The 25,108-nt window shown below is 36.9% G+C and overlaps 2 protein-coding genes across 3 annotated transcripts; one reads left to right on the top strand and one right to left on the bottom strand.

Annotated features, from left to right (window-relative positions):
- Positions 1-8,362: 8,362 nt before the first annotated feature.
- LOC149840608 (small ubiquitin-related modifier 1-like) lies at positions 8,363-15,250 on the top strand. Of its 2 annotated transcripts, none has more exons than XM_090003226.1 (3): positions 8,363-8,578; positions 13,584-13,733; positions 14,916-15,212. In XM_090003226.1, the coding sequence occupies exons 1-3, from the start codon at positions 8,495-8,497 to the stop codon at positions 14,988-14,990; spliced, it is 309 nt and encodes a 102-aa protein (XP_089859352.1). In that variant the 5' UTR covers positions 8,363-8,494; the 3' UTR covers positions 14,991-15,212. The 2 variants fall into 2 exon arrangements, with proteins under 2 accessions (XP_089859352.1, XP_089859353.1); XM_090003227.1 differs by having other exon boundaries at positions 8,381-8,578; positions 14,875-15,250.
- Positions 15,251-16,467: 1,217 nt separating this feature from the next.
- Positions 16,468-24,090, bottom strand: LOC149840609 (ER lumen protein-retaining receptor-like). Its single transcript, XM_090004496.1, has 6 exons — positions 23,831-24,090; positions 20,577-20,842; positions 20,243-20,358; positions 17,152-17,225; positions 16,997-17,060; positions 16,468-16,898 (listed from the first exon to the last, which is right to left on the bottom strand). The coding sequence occupies exons 1-6, from the start codon at positions 23,919-23,921 to the stop codon at positions 16,862-16,864; spliced, it is 648 nt and encodes a 215-aa protein (XP_089860622.1). The 5' UTR covers positions 23,922-24,090; the 3' UTR covers positions 16,468-16,861.
- Positions 24,091-25,108: the final 1,018 nt, after the last annotated feature.

Raw genomic sequence — 25,108 nt, forward strand, 5'->3', positions numbered from 1 at the left:
GAGTTTTGAGCGGGCGATGGTTCCACTTTTATAGTGAGCTGATTGGACCTTTCACCTTTGTCCTTCTCGGCTGGGTGGGCTGCTGGAGTCCGGTAGATGGTCCGTGAGGGCTGGGTTGGCTCGGGAAAAGGTGACCGGTTCGGTTGGTTTGGGTGTATCGAGTGTTGGCCCAAGGTCTGCACAACGAGTCCGGCAAAACCAGGCTCAGTTCATTTAAGACTGGCCTGGGCTCGTCAGAGAGTGTAAACGAACCTAGCCCAGGTTCGGCTCATAAACGATATGCCTGATCGAATATGTGGAAGACCGATCAAAGTCACCATATAGGAATCGGCTGATTCCTATCGTATCGGCCCAAAATCTATATGAAACAGGTCCGATTCGGCTTATTTTACAAGGATGCTTGGGTGATACATTTGAAACATCAAAATAACTCGAGTAGTCGTTGCCAGTTAAACCAAAGGATAGTTGTAGAGGTAGTTGGAGGATTGGAATGAGCAGTCGACATGAACATTGGTAATTGCCACCTTCTCATTAAAGCAGTCAATATGAGGAAATGATTCCTACAACTACCAAACAGTTTTGGTAGTTGTAGGATTCTCCATCTCTTCTCCGGAGTGGTTCAAGCATTAGTTGAGCCAAGTTGGAGGGCAGCTTAGGCGCAGTCACACATAGGGATGGCAGGGGGGAAAGGGGCCCCTCCCCGCCTCGCTCCGTTTGGATAGAGGATTATGGACATGAAACAGGGATGGAGGTTAAAATCAAAACCTGTGCAAGCATGGAGGCGGGGATGGACTTGCGCTTCCCCCACACCGATCCCCGTCTTGCCCCCACCCTGCCTTGTCATTGATCCTTCTTTAAGGATGGTAATGGACCGAGGAGAAATGGGGCTCTACCCCACCTCGGCCCGTTTGAGCCGAGGATGAAGGACATGAAACGGAGATGGAAGCAGGGATGGAAGTTAAAATCAAAACATGTGTGGAGATGGAGGCGAGGATGGAGAGCAAGATTTTGAGACAGGTCAGCCACCCTGGTCCACTGCCATCCCTAGTCACGCAACACAAAAAATTGGGAGCAAATCTATCAACTGATTTGACATCTTCATCGTCCATTGACTCATCTCACAAGGACCTCATGGTCTTTGTGCATATTGTAGACGGTGAGGATGCCAAATCAATTTACTAAAAGTAATTTGGTCTACTCTCCAAAAAAAAAATGTAATGCCATCCTTCCTTGAGCAACACCTTTCCACTTCACATTATAGTCTTCGTAAACATTAACCAGTTCCTAACATGTACTGTAACTCGTGCAACAAATGGTAAATCACATTTATTTTTTGTGCAATGTGATTGCACTTGGACTCGACAGGCCAAGTTAGAGCAAATGAACAATCACATGAACCACCTTTTTTCTCTTAAAAGTACATGTTTTTGTACTAACGAAGGTATAGAACTATTGAGTTATAAATCATAGGTGCAAACTATGTCAACTTAGTCTGACCACATACATGCCTTCAACATTATTTGATCTCTATGGATCAAGTCTTTGATTGTGTTTTTTTTTTAATGTAAATACATGGTTTTATGAACAGTGAAGCTTTGGCACATTATGAGCATGTCATCTTTTAAACCATTGAAAAAAGTTAATTAAATGTCACAATCGACATTGTTTAAAACTCATTTTCTACTGGTAAACTTTATAGAACACAAGGATTTCGATGAGTTCATGAAAATCCGATGGTTCAGTTTTTTTATAATATTTACCATAACAAATGCCCTATTTATCATGTGGGGTCCGTTCAACATTTACCACAATAATTTGTTTACAATATTTAATACAATAAATTCCCTATTATAGTGAGTCCCTGAAAATCTAAGAGTATATATATTTGTACTCTCCTCCATGCTACATAAGTTGGGTCTATTCAGCATTTACCACTGTAAATTTTTTACAACATTTTTTTCCTAAACAAAATACAGCATTTACCACAGTAAATGTCCTATTCTAGTGAGTCCCTAAAAATATGAGAGCCTATATAATGAGTCACCTCCATGCTGCATATGTTGGTTCCCTTCAACGTTGTCTTTCACTGGGATTTTCAATCTAAACAAGAAAGCTGTATGTTATCTTGCATTCTTGTTATTTTGTTAAGTGTTGCATAGTCGGATGCCAATTTTAAGTAAGACAAAAGTTTTGTTAAGTGTTGCGGAGCTTAATGTCAAGCTTGAGGAAGTCAAAAGTTATATTATTTTGTTAAGTATGGCAAGGCCTAATATCAAAAGTTTTCATACTTGTCCATTTTAAGATTTGAGATTAGAGTGTGTTTAATTAATATGTATGTTTAATTTAAATGTCACTTGTTTGTAAAAAAAAAATAAAAAATTGTCAATCATATATTTAAATTTGATATAACATTTCTCTACATTCTTTGCTATTCAAATACCATGATGCATACTTCACAAGGATTTGAGGAATCAGGTGTAGTTGAAAGACAAAATCTTTAATGAGTTGTTTATGCTTCCAAACAAGAGAGGGAGTCTACAACTCATTTCATTAGTTGTATTTTCCCCAACTCCTTACAAATCCCTTCAACATGAGTTCCCAAACAACGCCTTAATTTAACTCATGTTTGTGGGAGAGAAGAGTTGATTATTGAAAAGTTGAATGTAAAATTTAGCTTTCACATGAGAAAATTGTCAATGCTTAAAGTATTGGATGCAAGCTTTTATTTTTTTGCATTATATATTCAAAACACTTACTAAAAGAGAGAATAACTGTACTTAACAGATGTTTCTTATAACCACACTTAAAAAAAGATTTTACATGTCAAAGTATGCTTTTTGCAAAGTGAAGCTTTTATTTTTTTGCATTGTATATTTAAACCACTTGCTAAAAAAGGCAATAACTATACTTAACAAAAGTTTTTAATAACCACACTTACCAAAAGTTTTTACATGTCAAAGTATGTTTTTGCAAAGACACTTCATAGCTAAATGCTATGCGTTTTTGAACTTGCTTCTCCTTTCATGAAAATCATATATCAAATGTCATGATTTTTTTTGACAAATTAAGTTTTACTCACTAACAATACATTTACGTAAACATTTATTTGTAATCTTTATAACACCACAATGCATATGTTTAACTATATTGAAGTATAAGTGTCATATTACAAAACATTATCCACCTTTTTTATAAAATATAATTGTATATATTTTCTAGTAAACTCATGATGTTTTAGGTTCACATAAAAAAACATGAATATTCATAGCATTATTCATGTGATAATAATATATACACTAATATGTATCTTATTGTATACAATTTCATAAGTGTGTTATGTGAATCTTGATTTGTATAGGGGTTAATATTTGGTGTCTTTAAAGGCACCAATTTATATGAAACTATTAAGTTAAAAAACATGTGTTTCACTTTTTTTTTTAATTAAATATTATGAATATGATATGCAATGTTTGTTTAGTAGAAAATGAGTTTTGAATCATATGATTGTAATACACAACAACTTTTTTAAGGGCTTCAAAAAATGAACAATATGCAATGCACTAAAATTTCATGACTAAAAAAACATATATTTTTAATAAAAATAACATGATCCAAGGCTTGATCCTTAGCAAACAAATCTTCTTTAACACATCTATGTGGTTATATTGAGTTGATAAAGCTTGAACTTATGTTATTCATCGCAATAGTTCCATATAATTTGGCACCTTCAAATACACCAAATATTAACCTTTTGTATGTTACTTGTCAAAAAAAAATGCATAAATTTGCTTAAACAGTGTTTTCATTAACTAAATATGTTGTAATATAATAAAGATAATGAAATTAAGACAATTCTTATATCCATTATTAAAACATATACTTTATGAATTTAAAAGTAAACAATAGAATCACTGGTTATTTAACAAATTAGTAGTAACATACACTATAATGTCATTAATTACTTGTATTTATACTTAACTATTAAATTAGTTTATCTAGTGTTTGCATTCACTTTTTGCTTCCCACTTTATGTATAATTGTAAGCCACTTGTTCACTTCAACTTTTTATGTTGCTTGCCAATTTTGCTTCTCTCATTAACAATTTTGGTAGGAACTACGTCTGCATAATTTGAGATATCAGGGACCAAGACAATGTTCATAATTATTACTCTTGTGGCTTTTTTTAATATGAAACAACTAGTAGTGATAATAATGATAATAAAAAAAACTATTTATATTTATTATTTTAGTTTTTTTATTAAAAAACCTTATTGCATTTATAATTGTATGAATATTATGAAATGCAACTAAAATAAAATAAATGAATGACACATATATTTGTTGCATCATCCAACCCGATATTGTTGGCAATGCATGAAATAGATATCTATAACTTTATCTTACTACTTCTTTCTTAATATGGAAACCAAACAAACTTTAAGAAATAAGGATTTTAAATCCTTACATTGGATTGCTGAAGATAAAAATAGTGGCTAATTTACAATAAATAGGATAAAAAATCACAAATACCAATTATTTTAAAGTCATCATCATGGATAGCAATGCGGGTATAATTGTTAAGGATTTGTTGGGTGCATATGTTACTAGAGAAGATAGAGGTGATCCGAGTAGAGTTGTCAACTACAACATCATATATAATTGAAATCAAGTGATAGGTGGCCATCTCCACTCTCATTTCGGCATTGGTTAAACAAACATCAGTAAATGAGTAATGAAAAATGAACTCTCATTTGCCTTTACAAACAATAGTTTGATTTCGAGTGATGTGTGGCCCAACAAGCCAAACCTACCCTAAGGCCTTGTTTTTTTCATTCCCATGTAAAGAAAATGATTTACATGAGAATTGACCCATGTACAATCTTTTCATGTGAAAGCTTCTACACGGGGTATCAATGGATTTCCATATAAAAAAAATAGTAAGTGGTGAGAAAAAATAGGGTTCATTTATTCAAGCATGACACATTCTCACCATCATAATTTGATGGTCATTTCATTCATAGTGGGAAAGGATTACATCAAGTTTTCAATTCAACACCTTCTCATGTAAATTTCATAAAACAAGCAAGGCCTAAATGTTCAATAAAGTACTTAACTTACTCGTTGGAACCTCTAATTCAATGGTGCCAGAAGAGAGAGTTCCTCTCAAAGTTGTATGCCAAAAAAGGGATTTTCTATTGAAATTGTACACATCCATTTTCCTTTGATACCCACCAAGTAGTTTCACAAAAATCTCACAAATATTACCCCTTCCAAAGAAACCATTACATCTTCAATGGTGCAACATAAGTCAACTCCAATAGAAATTATTTAAATTTCATAATCTCAAGAATTTGGGTTTAGGTCAGATAACTAGTTGAATTGAAACCAATGTAGATGGATTCAGTAAAAAGAACAATGAATGATTATTGCCTTGATTATTATTCAATGCACAATATCACATTTGGTTCGAAATCCATTTTGAGGATTTTCTTTTAATAATAACCAAATATGAGTTCCACAACATCCAAACCTGAATGTATGCAAAAGTTGCATTTATTTGCTACTTTAGCTTATTGGACTTCAAACTTAAGAACGATTGTGGTTTGTCACTTGTTTATGAGGTCTTCTCATTTATCGGGTCTTCTTGTTTATCACCATACCTAAACCCTATAGGGTTTGTTAAGGGTTGGGTCTCGGTCAACCCTAACCCATTGACACCCCTACTTGTGATAATCTTTTATAAAATTCAAGGTAAAAACAATTTTAGTTGGCAATAACATTCACAACTTGCACTTTCTTATGTTTCATTGGCCCTAAGTTAATGTTGTGCTTGTGATTTACAATCACAAGAACATGAGAAAATCTAAAAATCACATGGCATTGCAAACATGAGCTTTTCCCATATAAACCTGAACATGCTTTCAAGTTCAATTAGTTTGGAATCTATAAATGCCCACACAGCCGTTACATATTGACTAATAGGGTTATCAATGGGTTGGGTTTGTTTGGGATACCCAACCCAAACCCGAATACTCAAGTATGGGCATGTAAAATTCTAATCCAAATAATATTTGGAATGATGCAGATCTGACCCGTGTAACTTGCATGTCTTGGGATACAAATTTTCCTGAATATTTGTCATGACTATTCTATATGCATTTTAACACAATATACGTTTTAAATTTAATGAGTCACCTATGAGATTCATTTTCATGGTTCAATATATTAGTTAAAAGAGGCTGGGGTAGGCCTAAGAAGACTTGGATGGAGATGATAGGAAAGGATATGAATGCTTTGAACCTCACCGAGGACATGGCATTGGATAGAAATGATTGGAGGAAACGGATTCATGTGGAAGACCCAAAATGAATTTCTTTTTTTGGTTCATATTGCTGACCCCAATTGTTTTGGGATGAAGGCGTAGTTGTTGTTGCTGTTTGTAATATAATTTCATGGGTGATGCCCCCGAACTCCTCCCTCTCACCCACCCCTGTGCTTAGTTGGCTGGCGGCAACCCCACATTCTCTCTCTTTTTTCTTATTTATTCTTCTTCTTTCTTTCTCTTTCTCTTTTATACACCCACACACTCCCTCCCTCCATGTGCGAAGTCGATTGTGGGCAACACCACATGCTCTCTCCCTCTTTCTCTCTCTCTTCTCTGTTTATTCTTCTTCATTTCTCTCTTTCTTCCCGTTTTTCTTCTTCCTCTCTCTCTCTCATTAGGGTTGGAATTAGAGATTTTCAATTCAAGGTTTTAAATTAGGTTTTGAATTATAGTTTTAAATTAGGGTTTTTTAATTGTGGTCTAAATTAAATATAAAATAAAAAATTTCTTTGATTAGGGCTTTGAATCAAAATTCGTTAATTAGGGATTTTCATGTTTAATTTGACTAATTTTTTATTTAATTTTCTTTGTTTAGGGTTTAATTATAGTTTTTTATACTTGATTTTATATATTTTTTATTTATTTATAGGTTACTTTTTTATAACTCAGGGTTTTTTGGGTTATTTATTGTTTATTTATGTTTTACTTTCTTGTCATTTATTTTGTTTTCAAATAAAAATATATGATTTAATATTTGAGTCTAAACAAACACTAAATGAAAAATAGTTGTTACATAACAGACATAACATGTGTTTTGTTTGTTCTGTTCAATCTTAAACAAGCAATCAAACACACCCTAAGGGTTAACCCTTGTTACCAGCTTACTCGTTTTGTAAAAATTTGTTTTTAAACATTTTTTAAAGCTTGTTAATATATAAAAAAACATAAAATGTATTATAATACATGTATAAAACATATATAATATACACATTATATAATAAAAATATAATATATAATTTATAAATATGTAATATGTAAAACGAGCCTATAGCGTGCTTGGCTCATTTACCAAAACAAACTGGCTTGTAGCTTGGGTCACCAAGCTCAGTTTCGAACCGAGCCAAACGGTGAGCAGCCCTACTTGTTTCCCAGCCCTATGCCAATCCCAACTGATTGTTATTTGCATGAGCATGGCTAAACCCTTATTCTGCACAAACCCGACCCATTGACAACCGAGACCAAGACCTACCCGAAATTGTACTTTTTTTTTGAGAAAGAATTTGTGCAAATTGGATCTCCCTTCATCACGATTAAGGTTGGGCAATCGGCCTAGCTCACCATGGTTCGGGTTTGGGTCATAATTTTAGGCCCGGACCTGTTAGGTATCAGGCCGAAACTCAACCTGTTATATACGTGACTCAGGCTGGCCCATGGGCTATCGGGCTGACCCGATGAACCTGAGTTATTTATTAATTTTTTAATAATATGAAAAATTAAAAAATTAACTATCACACATTAACTTGAATAACTATTATTATTTACCTCATTAGTTGCATGAAAACTTTTTATTTGTTAATTATTATTGTTTACGTAATTAGTTGCGTGAAAACTTGGTATTATCTCATTAACTCATAATTTGGGTCAAACATTTATGCATTTTAAGATTGAGCCAGGCCGGACTCTACCCACTTCACATTAGTCGGTTGGGCCAATGGGCCGGGCTATGCGCTTCATTTGAAACTCGAGCCGGTTAAGAATCGGGCCAAAACCCGGCGCGTTAGTAAACGGGCCGGGCCGGCCCGATGCCCGCCCCTAATCGCGACTGATGCCTCTCAGATAACTATGAATCTGCGCGATGCTCCTACCCATTTTCTTAGACGCCGTCATGAGCACACGATTGGAACCTTCGAATCTTGGCCGTCGGATGAAAGCAATGGCGGAAAGGGCATCGCTCCCCGGGCGGATTCGCTTGAAAATTCAAATCCCGTTTATTTTTTTCCCTTGCCAGACGCCTCCTATAAAAGGGGGAAAGGGGCCATCCTTCTCCCTCGTCTCTCTCTCTCCCTCTCCCGTTCTTCGTCTCTCACTGGTCTTCCTCTTCGGAATCTCTCTTTCTGCTTCAGAGGGAAGGGAAGGGAAGGAAGGAGGAGCAATCTAGGGTTTTCAGCCATGTCTGGAACGACCGCGACTCAGGAGGAAGACAAGAAGCCGATGGACCAATCGGCCCATATCAATCTCAAAGTCAAGGGTCAGGTTCGTCGTCGATTTTCCTTCCCTCCGTCTTTTAGTCTCTTTCTCTATGAATCGATCTATCATCTTGCCAAATATCTGATTAGATAATCGATATTTTTGGGCCGATCCTTTAGCTCTTTTTGTTGGGTTCTCGCTAATGTAATCTGATTGCTTGAATGATAGTTGTTTGATATGACGGTGCCTTAGAAAAGAAGGAATCCTCTGGGCTTTCGCCATGTCGATGCGTTAGGAAAATGGAAGTCCCGTAGGATTTGTTGTTTATTTTGGTGTAGCTTCGGTCTTGCTGTGTTTGTAGTTTGATCTAGTTGTTTTCGGTTCTTGTTTTTCTTCAGAACTATTTTATTGGGGTTTAGTATGGATTATGATTGTTTTCGCTGTCAAAATGTTTTAGAAAAAAAGGAACCGTGCTCGTTTTGTTGTAGTTTCAATTTTATTGTATATACGGTTTGATCGTTGCATTTTTTTATGTTTTTTCCCTTCTCGTTTTACTGGGTTTTACTGAATATTGTTCGATTATTGGGAAATGGGCGTGATTATCATTCTGTAGCTTTGTTGTAGTTTCAAATGGGCACTGGTTTCTGTTGCTTCTTGAGGAGCTTGATCTTTTCCTTTTGGGTCTTCTTAATTAGTCCTGGTACTTCTAATCCTACTTTTATGTCCTGATATTTATCTTCGACATGTATGGTTATTTAAGAATAGGTTCTCATAAGGTTTTGGGCGATCCTCCTCTTGTGTCCTCCATGCATCTGTTTGTCTAGTGACCAACCACCGATATTCTCTGATGGGTGTTGCGTTGGAAAACGTTTCAAAATATACCTTATTTTATAGAGTTTTGGTGTTTTATTGCTTCCCAACTAAACTTCTTTGAAAATGTTGTAAGAGATAGAGAGAGATTTTTTTATTGGGTTAAATAGAGATTTTGTTCTTTATTCTTTACTTTGCTAACCTTTTGTATGTTAGGGTGGCTTGTGGACTTTGCTGAGCTTTTGTGTGGGAACGTATGCGTTGTCCGTGCACGCTTGCTCTTGTGTGTGGGCAAGGGTGCTTGAGGTGCAATGTGGCGTTTTGATGACTTACTTTGCACTTTGCACACTCTCAGTGGTGCAAGACTCATGTGAGGTGCCGAAGTCCACTTTGACCACACTTTCACCTTTGACCAAGCCACTTTGACCTTTTGTTTCTTGATTGATTTGGCTGTTTGGATGACTTTAAAAGGCATTTATATAGTGTTTATGAGGCGTTGTGATTGTTGGATTGTTTGGGATGTTCTTGACCATTTGTAAAGGCGGTGACTGTTGAGGGTCATTTTTTGTTCAAATTTCAATCAGTTGAATTTATGTCCTTTAGTTTCATTTATTACAAAAATTGTGACCTTCCTAAAGTCTATAAATCTCTTCATTTTCGTCTTTTGGTTTATTAGATTTTTTAATTCTTAAGATTTCTCTCTTTCTATTATTTTACTCTTGTTTTGGTTTACTAATTTCACTTGTGAGGGAGATTAGCTGATCTTGTTAAGCAATGACACTCTTGAGGTCCAAGCCTAGTTGTATCTTGGGAACTCGGTTGCAAACAAACCCTTCTTGCATCTTCGGAAACCCGAAGTGGGGCGATTGAAGTTCTAAAGATAGTGATCTTAAGAACAACATGCCTCTAGGCTTGGGATCTCGATTTTCCTAAACCATGTTTTTGGTCACCGTCTGATCTAACATGTTTATGGGCTCATGACCTTTGGAAACTTTGATTGAAGTACAAGGTTGGAGAAGCCATATGAATGCTATGGCAAAGGCTGAGTTGTAGTTTAACCTTTGATACAGAGTTTGGGTAGCATAAACAAATGACAGGGTTTCTCCTCATTGCAAACTTTTGTTATTTCTTCCAAATGAAGAGACCAAGAAGGGTCATCATTCCTAGCGAACTGCATTGTATATGTAGCTTTTCTAGTCTTGCTGATTTTGGTGTTAATGTCTTCCACATGCTAGTGTATAACGATCATCAAAATGGACACAATCAAGTCTGGATGGTTTTGGTTGTAATGGACTTGCAGTCTTAGAAACAAATGTCATAAAAATCTTGAGATAAATTAAAAAAATTTCCTCGAGAAACTCTCTAAAAAATATTGGCAAATTTAGAACTGTGGGGAATACAGAAAAAACAAAATAAAAGAGAGTGCCCCATAAAAAATATGCAGAGATTTAAAAGATTGTTCATTCATTAGTACTGATTAAAAAAACAATACTTCGAAATTATTATGACAATCCAGGATTTTATTTTATGAAGATATGATAAAATTGCAGAGTATCGCCGATATTTGCTGCATAGCTTGTAGCCCTTGAAGCATTCAGCGGAACCAAGTTTTATAATGTCTGTTGAGTCTCTTGCCCATTAATGGTTTCTTAGATTTTGATCATTACGATGTGTGTGTGTGTGTTTACACACACATCGTAATGCTCTGATGATTTTGGTCCCAATGTTCTGTGTGTTAGTCTGTATAAGATGGTGGAAATACATGCAATTAAGATTTTGATGGTTGTTGACTGCAGTGGGTTTGTAGCCTCATGGGCCTTTGTGGAACCAAAATGGTTTACTTATTTATTTCACGTCTCATCCATTAGACATCTGTCTATGCCGATATCTGCATGCATCAAGTTGATTGGCATGGTAGGTGTTGGCTAAACATTTGAATCAAGTTGCCTCATTTTGGTACATGGCAAGAGCGTTGCTTTTGAATTGTCTGTTGGTCATGATTGTGCATTTGATGTGTCTATAGTGGTCCATGATAAGCATGGATTCATCAAGATGAAGTATGAATTGTTTCATAAATTGGATGCAAAACATTATTTTTGTTAATATGCATGCTTGAGTTCTTCAGATGATAACCTTTTCATTTTGGATTTCCTTTTTCTATTTTCGTTTGTTATGAATGCATTTGGAAGTTGGAAACCTTGTCATTAAAATTGCTCTGATTTAGTGATTTAGCACATGTAACTACAAATGGTTTTATGTTATATGGCCAAGTTCTAGATCATTTGGGTGCCTTATAGTGGTGTTTTTGCCAATTTTTTTGCTGATACATGCTTCTTTGTGCATGTATGTTTTATAGTGTATATCCAATAATGAATTCATAAATGGATTGTGGGTTTGAGAATTAAGGCCCTCTGTGTATGAATTCATGAATAAAGCAGGAAAACATAATTATGGTGCCAATTATATGAGAGCTGATCCACCTAAGACCAATCTTAGGCAAGGTTGCCAGGATGGGAAATGAAAACAGGAAACATATTGGGAAATGGAATGTGAAATGTGAAACGCAACACACACATGTTGTGCTTGCATGTGTGTGGAGCAAAAGTGCAAAATGTTGAGAATATGCTGGAAGTCCACACAAAGTTTACTTCTTTACTAACATTATGATAACAAATAAAAATTAATACATTTTTAATAAAATACACGATTCTATTAATTACAATTCTAAAACTATTATAATTAGTTATATTTTATATAAACAAGTGCATATTCAACTTATGTTTAATAGAATATTAAATATCATAAAAAAGTACTTAATTGCAACATGTGTTTAGAAAGAGTCAAGAAATAAGAACAATAATGCGGTTATATTAAAGTTAGAAATTTCTCAATTTCATCTAATGCATTAAGTTCTTAATTTAAAAATCTGTACAAAATATAGTTTTTTAAAATAAATAATTAACACATGTATGTATATAAACTTTTTATTGGAAAAAAATTCTTAAACATGCAAGAAACACATGGAAAACATGTTTCCTAAATAAAAAAATGAATTTCCCATTCAAAGTAAGTAGGTTTCCCACGTGGTATGAAACAAGACTCAGTCGATGGGAGATGGGTTTCCCATGAAATTTTTAGAGGTTTCCCACAATTTCGAAGATGCTACGTTCTCGGTTTGGGAAACAGTTTTGCAGGACGCGTTTTCTCCATGTACGTGGAGTTAGGCCATTTCTTTGTGGTGAAAGGAAGAACATCCCTCTAAGTTGGTTTAATGCTGAGATATTAGAAATAATTCCTCTGAACCATCTCATTTCATTCATTCCTCTGTAGCATGCAAGCCACCAAGCTAGATTTTGACAATAGATCAAACCACCTTTTCAAAAAAAGGTAACTAGAATATAACAATCAAAAGACTAGAAAATAAGCCTGTTGGAGTTACAAGCCTGGGTAGAGTCGCCCTTGTAGAGGGCCAAGTCATTTGCCTGCATAGACTCACTTGACAAGGTTAAACACGAAATAGTCTAAAAAAGAAAAGGGTGCATCTTGCTAGCATCTCTTATCTTTGTAACAGTAAGGAGGAGATGACCGAGCACATACTATGGTTCTGACAGAGTTTCAACTGCTTTTTTGATCAGCCTGGCCAGATATAATTCTCAATTGTATCTGGGAATCAATTCTTGCTCTTTCCAAACTCAAAAGACACTCTAGATAGAGACTTATCTGGCAATGGTGGCTCTAGTGCTGCTTGATGGCAGCTTGAGTGCTTAATGAGAACTTCCATCAGTTAACATTATGTGTTCTTTATTTGGTTTTGTTGATATGACCTGGGAAGAAAGTTGGAACATCATGTGGGTGCTCTTGAACTCAATCTTGTGTTCTCTCTATTTTCAATCAGGGTTGTCCTTTCCACGCATAAGGATTTGTTGCTTGGTAAATGACTACTATGCAAAGTGTTCAATTCACTTAATTTTTATGCTTGATGGTTGCATCTGCATGGCTAAAAGAGTTCTTGTTTGGTTCCTGCAGAATCCTTTAGTTATGGAATCTCTGCCTGACAGCATTTACATCCCAGCATTTGATGCTTAAGCTTAACCTTGTAATCTCATATTTGAAATTCTTTTGCAACTCTTTTGCAGTATAAACCATTAGCTCCCTCTGTTTTGGTATATGCTGTTTGCAATTTATAAATAAAGCTGTGAAGCTAAATGTCAAGGAAATTTGATGAAACGGTTCTAAACCTGCTAAAACTTTCATTTTATAGGATGGCAATGAAGTGTTTTTCAGGATAAAGCGCAGCACTCAGCTGCGGAAACTCATGAATGCATACTGTGACCGCCAATCTGTGGACTTCAACTCCATTGCATTCTTATTCGATGGGCGTAGGCTGCGGGGTGAACAGACCCCTGATGAGGTAATTTATTCTAGTTTTGCATCTGCTTTCCAGTTAGGGTGAGGAAAATGGTCGGCCAACATTTTCAGATGATTCCTTGTGAATATTGGTGGGGGAGGGGCGTATTCATGAAACAAAGGTTGTGACTTTTGGCTGTCGTCTCTCTTCTCCTGCATGTAGGGGTGGGCAATGGGCTGGGCGATGGGCCATGATTATAGGCCCTGGCTCATGGCCCCATGAGCTTGAGTTATTTATTAATTTTTTAATAATATAATTTTTATTACATGGTAACTTGGATAAGTATTACTATTTACCTAATTAGTTGCATGAGAACTTGCTATTTGTTAATTATTACTACTCACCTAATTAGTTGCATGAGAACTTGCTATTTGTTAATTATTACTACTTACCTAATTAGTTGCATGATAACTTGCTATTTGTTAATTATTACTATTAGCCTTTCTTACGTGGTGTAGCATCATATCATAATACATAAGATAATATGTTAACTCATATCATAATACATAAGATAATATGTTAACTCAGTGCATGTTGTTCTGTCCTTTGCGGAAATTTCTGAGCATCATAATAACATGGGTGAATGTGGTTTATGCATCCATAACATAAAACCCATGGTTGAATCCATTTCAAACTGTATATCTCTTATTTTGGAAATATCATGGCATGATACAAAAAGGCTTTTAAATGTTGTGTTATTTTTGAATTATATATATTTTTCATTTAATTCATTTTTTTTGTATTTTAAGAATTAATGTATTAATTTTATTAAAAAACAACCTATAAATGGGTCTTGGCCAGCTCGGGCCTGCTGGGCTGGACCCGGCCTGCTTCATATTGGGCCAATGGGCCAGGCCATGGGCTTCTCTTCAAGCCTGAGCCCGTTAAGAACCGGGCCGGTCTGATGCCCACCCTTTATATTTTGCTTATTTTTATTATACAGTTCTGTTCCATAGTCACCGGTATTGGTGATATATTTATATTTTGGTGAATGTATTGTGATAAATTGAATAAATATTCAGTTTATTACCTATTTTTATTCTTCCTGATGGGTTTCTATTTTTTTTTTAAAACTTGGAGTTTTCCCTTGCCAAGAAAATCTCAAGAATGACATTTGTAACTATGATTTCTACTTGCATTTTAGCTGTTATTAGCGATTAAGACTCTACATAATGCAAATTGCAGCTTGAGATGGAGGATGGGGATGAAATAGATGCAATGCTGCACCAAACCGGGGGTCGCGGAATCAGCATCCATTGAGTGGATGCCATCAACTCTACTCTCCATTCTTGTTATTATCCATGGTGACTTTTGTGTAAAGGATTTCCTGTATGACTCCATATGCAAGTGACTCTCTTTGGCGCTCTTGGCTTTTTGCTGAAAGCACTGAAGGGCTTGGTGTGCCTTTAACTGCTGTTCGCTTTGTTTTTTGATTTTGAAAAATATATGCGCCTTGCAATTAGGGTGGCTGGTTCAGTGGTACATGTTATCTATCCTTGGCAATAACATTATATAGTTGCTAATTTTACAGGCCCAAACATTTAAAAGTTTCTCTTGGCGATTCCAAAAGAATCATGGTCCAAATGGCTAATCGAAAATAATTTCTTAACCGCTTTGTGTGTCTCAAAAACAAGTCATGAGAATTTTTCCCAACATTATTTTTCTCTCGTGAATTTCCCCACCCATTGTCAACTTCAAAATTGAATAACCTGGGTCGCTGTACAGCCTTAGAGTACGTGTTGGGGGGGGGGGGTACTTTTTATTTTTTCCTCGATGAGAACTGGCGAAACCCAGTCCCGGAGTAAGAGTCCTAGTAGTACTGGTCAACCCTGCCAGCCTAGGTTGCTTCTCTGGTGATGTGAAACCGGGGCGCACCCCCCGCCTTCAGGGAGACATCATGCTTCGGCAATATGCAAAATAGTGATGCCCATGAGAATGGAACCCTGACCACCCGTCTAGTGGTCAAGGCCAGCCCTTTTTTTGGGGGGGTGTCGTTTGTGGTTCACTTTTTACGGGGCGGGTTTGTTTGTGGTGCACGTTTTAGAAGGCAACTTTTGTAGGAATGACTTAGACACCAACGTGGGCTCCGGCCCAGTGGTTGGTACGAGCTGTCAGTTTACGTCTTCCTGTGGTGGGACGTTGCAGGTTCAAAACCCGGTACGATTGAGTAATAACTGGTGGGGGTCTGCCTAACCCCAACTTGCCCTTAAAACAAAAGTATATGGGGATGACAGATGGAATTGAGAGAATAGAAGTGAATGTTTTATGAGTATCAGATTGCTGACTGTTGGAAAAAAAAATCGCCCTTTATTGTTGAAAGGATGTACAATTATCTCGTTGTGAAGTACATCAAATAAGAAAAAAAAAGATTTTGGCATTTGACAACTCCCTCTCACTGCCATTTCTCCCCAATTCTCCTCTTGAACAATTTCAATTATCAAAAAATTGTTAAATTGAGTCCAATTCTCCCAGACGCCATTTTTAGTGTTTTTTGCTTCTTACCACAGTGCTCGATTTAACGCCATCCAAAATCCTGTTCCCCTACTCTACTAAAAACTTTCTCTCTCTCATCGAAATTTCAATTAATCTAAAGTCTGTAGACCACAGTGAGTAGCGGTTCAGAACTGCACGAAATCGAAAGCTAGAGAGGAAAGGAGGTGGTAACTTCATGAAGTGCAAAGCTCAAGAAACACAAAGACGATAGTAAAAGGCCAAATAAAAATGACTCTTGTCCATGGAAAAAAAAAGTATGCACGCTCCTTGTTAAGATAATGAAAGCAAAGATACATATTAAAACAGAGGTGGACGTTTTTACATACCCTTTCCAGTTTTTGAATGCCTAGGCTTCACAAATCTGACAACTATAACATCTTGCCTTCAACTAAAACAATCAAACTTGGCTCTAAATCAGTGAGTTTTCTTTCCCAAGAAAATGGCCCTCCGCTTTGCTCCCTAATGGAGCTTTCCCCTTAAGGGACACGATGATTCTTTGATCCAATAAACCAAGCAGAGAAGCCAGAACGGGTAAATATGAATGAAAAAAGAATGAGTGCTAAACTACACCTGCAGCAGACAGCATGTTTGCTACTGTTTTTTTCATTGCCACCACGAGAATGGTTGCGAAAACCGAGTCAGGCTGGTAATTCAAACTTGACATTATTCTTCCAGCTGGAAGCACAAAAGAGACGAGGGAAGATCACAACCTGTAAGATCAAACTACTGGCATTTGACATGGGTAGCAGCAGATAGCGAAACCAAAGACATACCTCCGCAAGTAATAATAGAAAAAGTCTGCGTAAAGTACTGTCTGGACAAGTCCAGATATCCAAGCTGCAGGGAAGGATGATTGCCAAAATGTAGATGAGAAAGACAAAATCAATTAAAATTTGAAAATTTATAAGAATCTTAAGAGCGGCAATACTTATCCAGTGCACATAGTGCTTTTCTGTGAAATAGCGATAGATCCAGTTGAGAATGTATAGAGCTCTGTAACCACTGCATAAAACACATGAAAATTGAGGCGTTTAGGAGAGCGTCAAAATCATAATACATCATAATAACATAGTATCACTCAAGATATGTGCACAAAAAAAGGCCTTGAACTGCATCCTTGAGCCTTATCATATCCTTCTTCAACATCATCTAATAGTGACCACGCCTACAGCTGCCATTCATCCGCACTTAATGATAAGCCTTTAGTAGCATTTGTTGTCAAAGATTAAACCTTGGCTTTGTTATCAAGTGTAACATAATAATCACCAACTCTCCTTATGGGGAAACACCCAAGTAAACTTGTGCGTTTCTGTACCTGTAGTGTGTTATTCTTCTATACATGACCAAACTTTCTGACATGACTGTTCATTTTACTTATATCTATATAGCATGAAAACAGCTTATGCTTGTGAACCTCTGGTCTTAATCTGACATTCTTTGATGTACATTAACTGGAAATAAATATAGCTTTGTTAACCCATGGTCGTGTATTATTAATCTTAGACAGGAGAACAGCAAAAAGACAAGAATTCTCTGGACTCTTTCTTTCACAATACCGATGTTAACAAGATGGTCTAGCCTGAACATTGAATATAGAGCAGAATTGTTCTTCAAATTCAAATTTGATGAATAGGTCGTTTAACCCAAAATACAGATTGTTCCCCAAGGGTGCCTTAAGTGCTATTGGGCCCACTGGTCAACCAAATAATGAATCATTATTCCATATCTTATTATGATAGCAAAAGACTGTAGATGTGAAACTCACCAAGATAGATGTCCACGGGAAGGCATTCCAATAATGTCAGCATGTTTTCAAAATCCATTGTCCCCAGGATGCTCCAGTTAGAAGGATGGAGAAATGGGAAAATATATTAGTTAAAAGAGGTCGGGGTAGGCCTAAGAAGACTTGGATGGAGATGATATGAAAGGATATGAATGCTTTGAACCTCACCGAGGACATGGCATTGGATAAAAATGATTGGAGGAGAAGGATTCATGTGGAAGACCCAGAATGATTTTCTTTTTTGGTTCATATCGCCGACCCCAATTATTTTGGGATGAAGTCGTAGTTGTTGTTGTAGACAAAATCACCAGATAAAAAAGTTGTTTGTTCGCACTTGATATTTTTACTATTGAGCTATCTCATTCGAACCATAAAATGTGTAACAGTAAATAATAAAAAAATATATAGCTAATATTGGATACTTTTGAACCCGCACATTGCCCACAGGTTGATTGGATCATAAAATGAATAAAATAAATTGGTGAAGATCCAAAACCCAATTGACCCATAAGCAGAACCACTCGGTACCAGCACCCATGTCAACATGGCATGACACTTACAAGCCCAACGGAACTACAAATGTTATATATATATATATATATATATGGGAATGAAAACCTACCCAATAGAAAACCTCCCAACCTACCCACTAAGAAACATTTATTGGATTTTCGGTATTTTTTCGAAATTCTGACCTTATAGATGTGATCCATGCACTTGTTTTTATAGGAATCAGTTCTTGCAGCATTTGATTCCGATGCATGGATATGTTTTTATAAGGTGTCAAAAATCAACGGCCTATAATTTCATAAATTTTGGAGGCTCCAAATACCATTTTTTCCATCCAAAATGCATGATCCAAGTGTCGATTTCTGGTAAATCAATCATGCTGAACACATCTGTAAGGCCAGAATTTCCAAAAACATCAAAAATCTGATAAATGTTTCTTAGTGGTAGGTTTGGGAGATTTTCTGTTGGGTAGGCTTTCATTCCTCTTTCTTGTTAGGTCACCGTTAGGACCCTCCAAAAATTGTAGTTTTATGTGTTTTATGCTAGATCTAAACTCTTAGATGTGTTTATCATTGTTTATTTATTAAGAAGCAAACTTCGTTTCAAATTGATTTAATGTAAAAATATGAATATTTTATCATCAAATTTTAGTACAATATCAACCATTGATTTTTTTCACCTCTCTAAAACATACATTTGAGCATAAAGATGATTAATAAAAAACATGTTTTCTATTGAATAAACACATCTAATGGTTCAGATCTAGCGTAAAACACTTAAAACTACAATTTTTGAAGGGTCCTAACGGTGATGTAACAAAAAAGGTGGCAGCACAATCCCCATTTTCTCTCTCTCTCTCTCTCTCTCTATATATATATATATATATATATATGTGTGTGTGTGTGTGTGTGTGTGTGTGTGTGTGTGTGTGTGTGTGTGTGTGTGTGAAGACTCTTTTCCTTCATAGCTACCTTTGTATGCAATCTGAGCAATACAATCTTTGCCTACTAATGTTTGGCGCTAAGCATGCTAAGTGGCAAAAGAATCGCGACAAACCCATCTATGTGGTACAATTTACTTAAAGTGCACGAGTATATGAGATTCTGCTCATTGCCACCAAAATTGTGGTGCAAGTCTACCTGTCTGCAAGCATATAGTTTCATTAAGCATGATATGATGGTAATTGCAATTTCAAGAGAGGTTATCGACTCTTTAGATACTATCATAGCTATCTTTAATCATGTGATTAAGAATTCAAAATAATAAGATAACATTTGTTAATAACACATGAATCTCAACTAAACATTGATCGATTGTACACACTAGGAAAATTTGTTATTTGGTTATGCATCAACATGCATGTAACAGTCAGAGAATGTGGGATCAAGGATGATATACATGTTCACCGATGTACACAGAATGTTACAAAGGAAACAACCTGCACCAACATCCCATACTTATGCCCCACTCAAAGAACTTAAGCAACCTTCTCAACCAAGCAACTGTATCAATGGGTAAGAAAAGGAATCACACCAACTCCAAGGATGCAGAGGAGATAGGACAATACATAAAGCAAGCTAGAAAGAAAAGTGCAAGGCAACCTCGTCTTAATCATGCATGGAAGAAGTTCACAGAAGAAGGAAAACATTAAGTGTCTTGTCAGATGCATCTCACTGATCAAATAATGCTTAAATTGGTGTTCAGTACACTAGGTATAAAAGCTCACCCAAGAAGGAAAACATATTGTCCAGTCAAATTGTCAATGTTTCGAGTTCTTTGCAGCAATACCAACTGAGGGAGTATGGCAACAGCTTCTAAATACAAGGAGAAAGCCCACATTACCTGTTATGATTATTGCTTAGAAATTAATACAATAAATGAGAAATAGAAGCAAATCATAAAGTATAAACTAAAATTTAAGCTTGTTGATGACATCTTTCATCTATGGTTACGATGAAGCAACTTGCCTCAAGCACAAAGGTAAGCTACACAGAAAAAATGACAAAGTTTCCTTTGACAGGCATTGACCAAGGGGTCATAATAGAAAAGAGTCAAAGTACCTCCTTGAAAGTAAAATTCTCATTAATGAGAAGGGCCAAAATAAAGCATGGCAAGATGAGGAAAAAATGGCGAAAGGTATCTTGATCTTTATCATAAGATCTTCGGACAATCTTGTGGTGCCTCATGTACCAAACAATTAAAAATGAGCTCCCCAGAAAAATCAACTTCATCACCGTATTATACAGAGAGAAGTAATCTGTAAATATATCCAAGTATCGAGTAGCAAAAACCAGAAAATAGAGCTCTTGTGTCTTCAAAGATATACCTGCACATAAAAAGTACCTTATACATTAGGCATGTAAAAGCAAATTTCAGACTGTATTGATTAGCACATATAAATAAAAAGGGCTAGATACATCATGCAGTAAAACAATGAACATCCAGAAGTTCTGACTTCTGAGTGCAAAAGGAGCCTTTTCTCTATTTATATGCCCAAACACAGCTGCTAAGTGCAAACTACCAGTGAGTGGTTCTGTGAGAAGATAACCCAAGCTAAGTTCGTGACAAAAATTCGAGGAAACCTACTTAGTTTTCTGACAGAAACACAAGTATATGAATTCAAATAAAAGAAAATATATACCAAGGATGAATACAACAGAGTTAATTACAAGAGCAACATGGGATCATTTGCAATGCATTGAAAATGCAGCACCTTGCATGAACATTGGAATTAAATGTATATTGTGTTGAGAAGTGTAGGTAATATGGGGTTGTACCATATGTATTCTTAGCCTTTTATGCTAGCCTCACTCATGTTTGTACATATGATTGTTTATGAGGGGTAGTTTTGCATTTTTGTAGAAAGTTAAGGTAGTCAACTAATTTTGTCTTGTCGTGTAACTAAGAGGGGTGTCACCCTTAAGTTGTATTGCTCTCTCATTTTGCAAACTAATGAAGCAAGGGTTTTCTCATTGTGTCTCTTTTCGTTCTTGAGCTATCTTCCTCTCCTTTCTTTGGCTTCCATATGGTAACAGAGCCAAGAAGGGAGGACTAAAATCAGTGTGAAAGACTGATCAACCTTCATTCAGTCATCTAAGGGTGCTGCAACAGTGTGCTCGTGCAAGGAAGGTGATGTCAGCAGCCTCTATACAGACTTTTTGTTTTCAGCAATCTGAGGTAACAACATAGTAGTTGTTGATTTTATAGAGATTTAGAATCAAGAACCAGTCAGCATCATCAGGATTATATTGAAATTTCTGGACATTTTCTTGGATTTGCTATTTATAGGCGTGAACAGTGTCCAGATACCTCTGTCAGGTATCCTTGAGGGCCTTTTTTTGTTAGAAGTGTGATGTAGGTGGTTTTGTGATAAAAATAAGCACATTAGGTGTGCTATGAAGAAGTTTAGTGCTCTATGCATGTGACGGTAAACTGAAATAGGGTATTCTTGCTATCATCTGCCTTTGTTTGTGCTTGGGTCAGCATGTTGATGTGTTATACATTGGGTTCTTGGATGTCACCAAAGCCAAGCCCAAGAAAGAAGATGCTAACTATGAGACAAGCATAGTACAATGGGAGAGGGACAGCGACAAAGTGAAGTCATGGCTCTTGGGCTCAGTGGAGCATAACATTTCAGTGAATATCATGAAGTATGAAAATGCGAAGGATGCTTGGGCATATTTGAAGCAAGTGTATGAGTAATCTAATTGGGCAAAGAGATACCAATTAGAACAAGAGTTGAAGTCTCTCAGGCAGGGGAATGGGTCCATTCAAGACTTTTACGCTCAATTTCAGCAAGCATCAGATGGCTTGACAACTATGTTGAGTCGTTGACAATTATGAAGTGATAAATGTAATGAGTGTGTTGAATGCAAGATTCGGGATATAGAGGCCAGAAACCAAAAACAAGTAATTGATTTTCTAATGGTGTTCCGTCCCAAATTTGTTAGTGTGCACAACAATATTTTTTATTGGTCATTTCTCCCTACTCTGGTACAGACATTGGGTGAGCTTATTGCAGAAGAGACCAAGCTCAAGTCTCTTGGTAGCTAGACCCCAGCAGAGAGTGTGCTCAAAACGACCCATCAGTTTGGGGGGGGAAAGGTCGGCCTAGTGGGGGCCGACTCATGGACTTGCACACAAGGCCATTTGCTATTGAAACCTGTTTCCAGACACAACCATGTTTTCATTCGACAACTGAACCCTATCCTTCAATCACGCAAGCTCAAGGCCGTCTCAGTGTCATGCCCAATTGACTGCTACTATTCCAAAGGCTATTTCAGATTATCATGACTCAAGAGTCGTCTTTCTGGCTGCCAATCACATTACCAGATTGGAAAACAACCAACTGAAAAAACTCATGAACCCAAAACAAACTGTCTCTACAACAGAAACAAATCTAACCTACAACAAAGATGAAGAAGACTTACAAAGACAGGTGGGTAAAAGCTGATTAAAACATAAACTGTGTCACAAGGATACGGCTGTAGATGCCAGGATACTGCAACGTTTATGGAGTTTCCCCGAATGCCGTGTATAAGGGGATACTTTACAGGAGTAAAATGGAGAATCCTACTACGTAGAACAGAATAACTAAATCTACATCCAAACCATATAGTAGATGTCATTGTCGATAAGATGACAGATCCGATTAGTATCAATCAAATCAACAAGGCGACCTATTCACAGAAGAATTTTGTGTTCCAATCATCTGTAAAAGTTTACAGGAGCGAATATTGGACCATCCAGGTCATCATTTTGCCTATATTGCATGTATTAGCAATTTACAAGCTCTAATACTAAATCTCCCAATGCAACGTTGATTATTCATATAAAACCCGATTAGGACTTAAAGAAAGCATCTTCTAATTCTTCGCCGGCAGTGTATCTAGAGCATATCTCATTCTCAACGAGCACATCTACAACAGACCCCATGCACCAATCCCCAGAACTACGAAAACGAGACGCAGTTGAGGTCAGTATGATCAAATCTCTTACTTTCACCTCCCCCTGTACTGTAAGGACTAGAAATTCACAAAAAAATCGTTACTAAAATTCCCTCATTTTGAATACGAGAACAATAAAACAAATCCCTTGCCATCAAAATCGACGTAGATACACAATTACGACGATTTCGGCATCAAGAACCAAAATTTGCAAGATCAGGCACCAAATTCGCACAGATCTCGCTGATTCGTCGAACGAAACCCATCCAAAAGCTGAATGTGCCGAACCTCAGGCACGCATTCTTCCAGATCTCGGCGTAATTCCAACAATTCAACCAAAAAACACACAACAAGATAAAAAAACGTACCTGCACAAGATTTGATGGTATGGATCTTGAGGAGCAAGACGAGGACGCTCATGAGATGCGTCATATCGCCCGCTAACCTGAATATATTCATCTTCAATCCGACGAAAAATCAGCAAAAGATAGGGCGACAGAATTCTGGCGGAGACGATCTCCGCCTATATCTTCTCTAAGGCTCCCGGAGCCCGCAAAGAGGAAGAAACGACGTAAATGGAGAGAGAGAGAGAGAGAGAGAGAGAGAGAGAGACTCACACGCTATGCGTATGCCGCAATAGTTTCATCGGAAGATAGTGGGTCGTATAGATAGGCTCGGCATGTCACAAAGACACGTAGACACAAGGAGCGAGTTCGAAACATTTTTCAAAAATAAGACACGAGGACACTAGTATTTTTTAGTCAATAAAGAACTTACTTTTTGACTAATAATGTTAAAAATTTATTTTTATTAAAATAAACTTTAAAATATTAAAAATAATAATATTAAAATATCATTTGTATTGTATGTGCCAGTGACGATGTCCACGTGTTCCAACGCATTTGCTTGTGTCACCAAGGACATGCCAAAATGGCTTGTCTACCTGCTGTTTAATCAGGGTGGGTGGATCAATAAGAAAAGCATCAGGCTTCAAAGATCACCGGTGGGCCCGACCCACGCTGTCATCGACAATCGGCTTTCAAATCTTGCAGCCACCACAGATGACCACCGGCGAGTCCACCGTCGGCAAAAACTTGATCAACAACTACATGCCTGTATATCTCGACCAACTGAGTGGCCGACGGTGGCCATAACTCACTATCGCCTATCGGTATCCCAAACTGGCAGCCACTGCATTATAGGCCGCTAGCGGAAACACCACCGGACGCCACCCGTCGGTGCTCTCTCACCGGCGGGGTGGCTAGTCGGAGGCCGGAGGCCCCTCCCTTGATCCTGCCCAGTCGGTGTCAGGGGAGCATCTCTTGCCCTAGCGTGGGTAGAAACCCCCTCTACGATAAGACAGGTAGAAGGACCAGTTCCTCCCTGTATCATCTGTGAGGAGGTTCTGGGCCTCCAGACAAGTCTAGGCCCATTACCATCTAGGGTCATTTCATGGGCAAGTTCTGTCGATCTGAATTCAAACTCGACCTAAGAAAACTCTCTTGTAACTGGGTTTGATTTTGGGTTTTTTTCAAATCAAACTCATACCCAAAATTTCTGTTTCAATACATCAAACACAACCCACTTGTGTAACAAATCCTTTTCATTTGATCTAGGATCAACTTAAGCCCATTTAGGTCTAATAA

The sequence above is a fragment of the Nuphar pumila genome, chromosome 4 (assembly GCF_984573655.1).
Source record: "Nuphar pumila chromosome 4, dmNupPumi1.hap1.1, whole genome shotgun sequence".
Classification (NCBI taxonomy): domain Eukaryota; kingdom Viridiplantae; phylum Streptophyta; class Magnoliopsida; order Nymphaeales; family Nymphaeaceae; genus Nuphar; species Nuphar pumila.

Excerpts from the sequence above, each read along its gene's own strand:
- LOC149840609 (XM_090004496.1), bottom strand. The coding sequence starts at position 23,921 with ATGAATATATTCAGGTTAGCGGGCGATATGACGCATCTCATGAGCGTC. Across the intron at positions 20,359-20,576 it reads AGAATTTTACTTTCAAGGAG|GTAATGTGGGCTTTCTCCTT; the intron begins GTACTTTGACTC and ends TAATCATAACAG. Across the intron at positions 17,061-17,151 it reads GCACTATGTGCACTGGATAA|CTTGGATATCTGGACTTGTC; the intron begins GTATTGCCGCTC and ends CCTTCCCTGCAG.
- LOC149840608 (XM_090003226.1), top strand. The coding sequence starts at position 8,495 with ATGTCTGGAACGACCGCGACTCAGGAGGAAGACAAGAAGCCGATGGAC. Across the intron at positions 8,579-13,583 it reads ATCTCAAAGTCAAGGGTCAG|GATGGCAATGAAGTGTTTTT; the intron begins GTTCGTCGTCGA and ends TTCATTTTATAG. Across the intron at positions 13,734-14,915 it reads GTGAACAGACCCCTGATGAG|CTTGAGATGGAGGATGGGGA; the intron begins GTAATTTATTCT and ends TGCAAATTGCAG.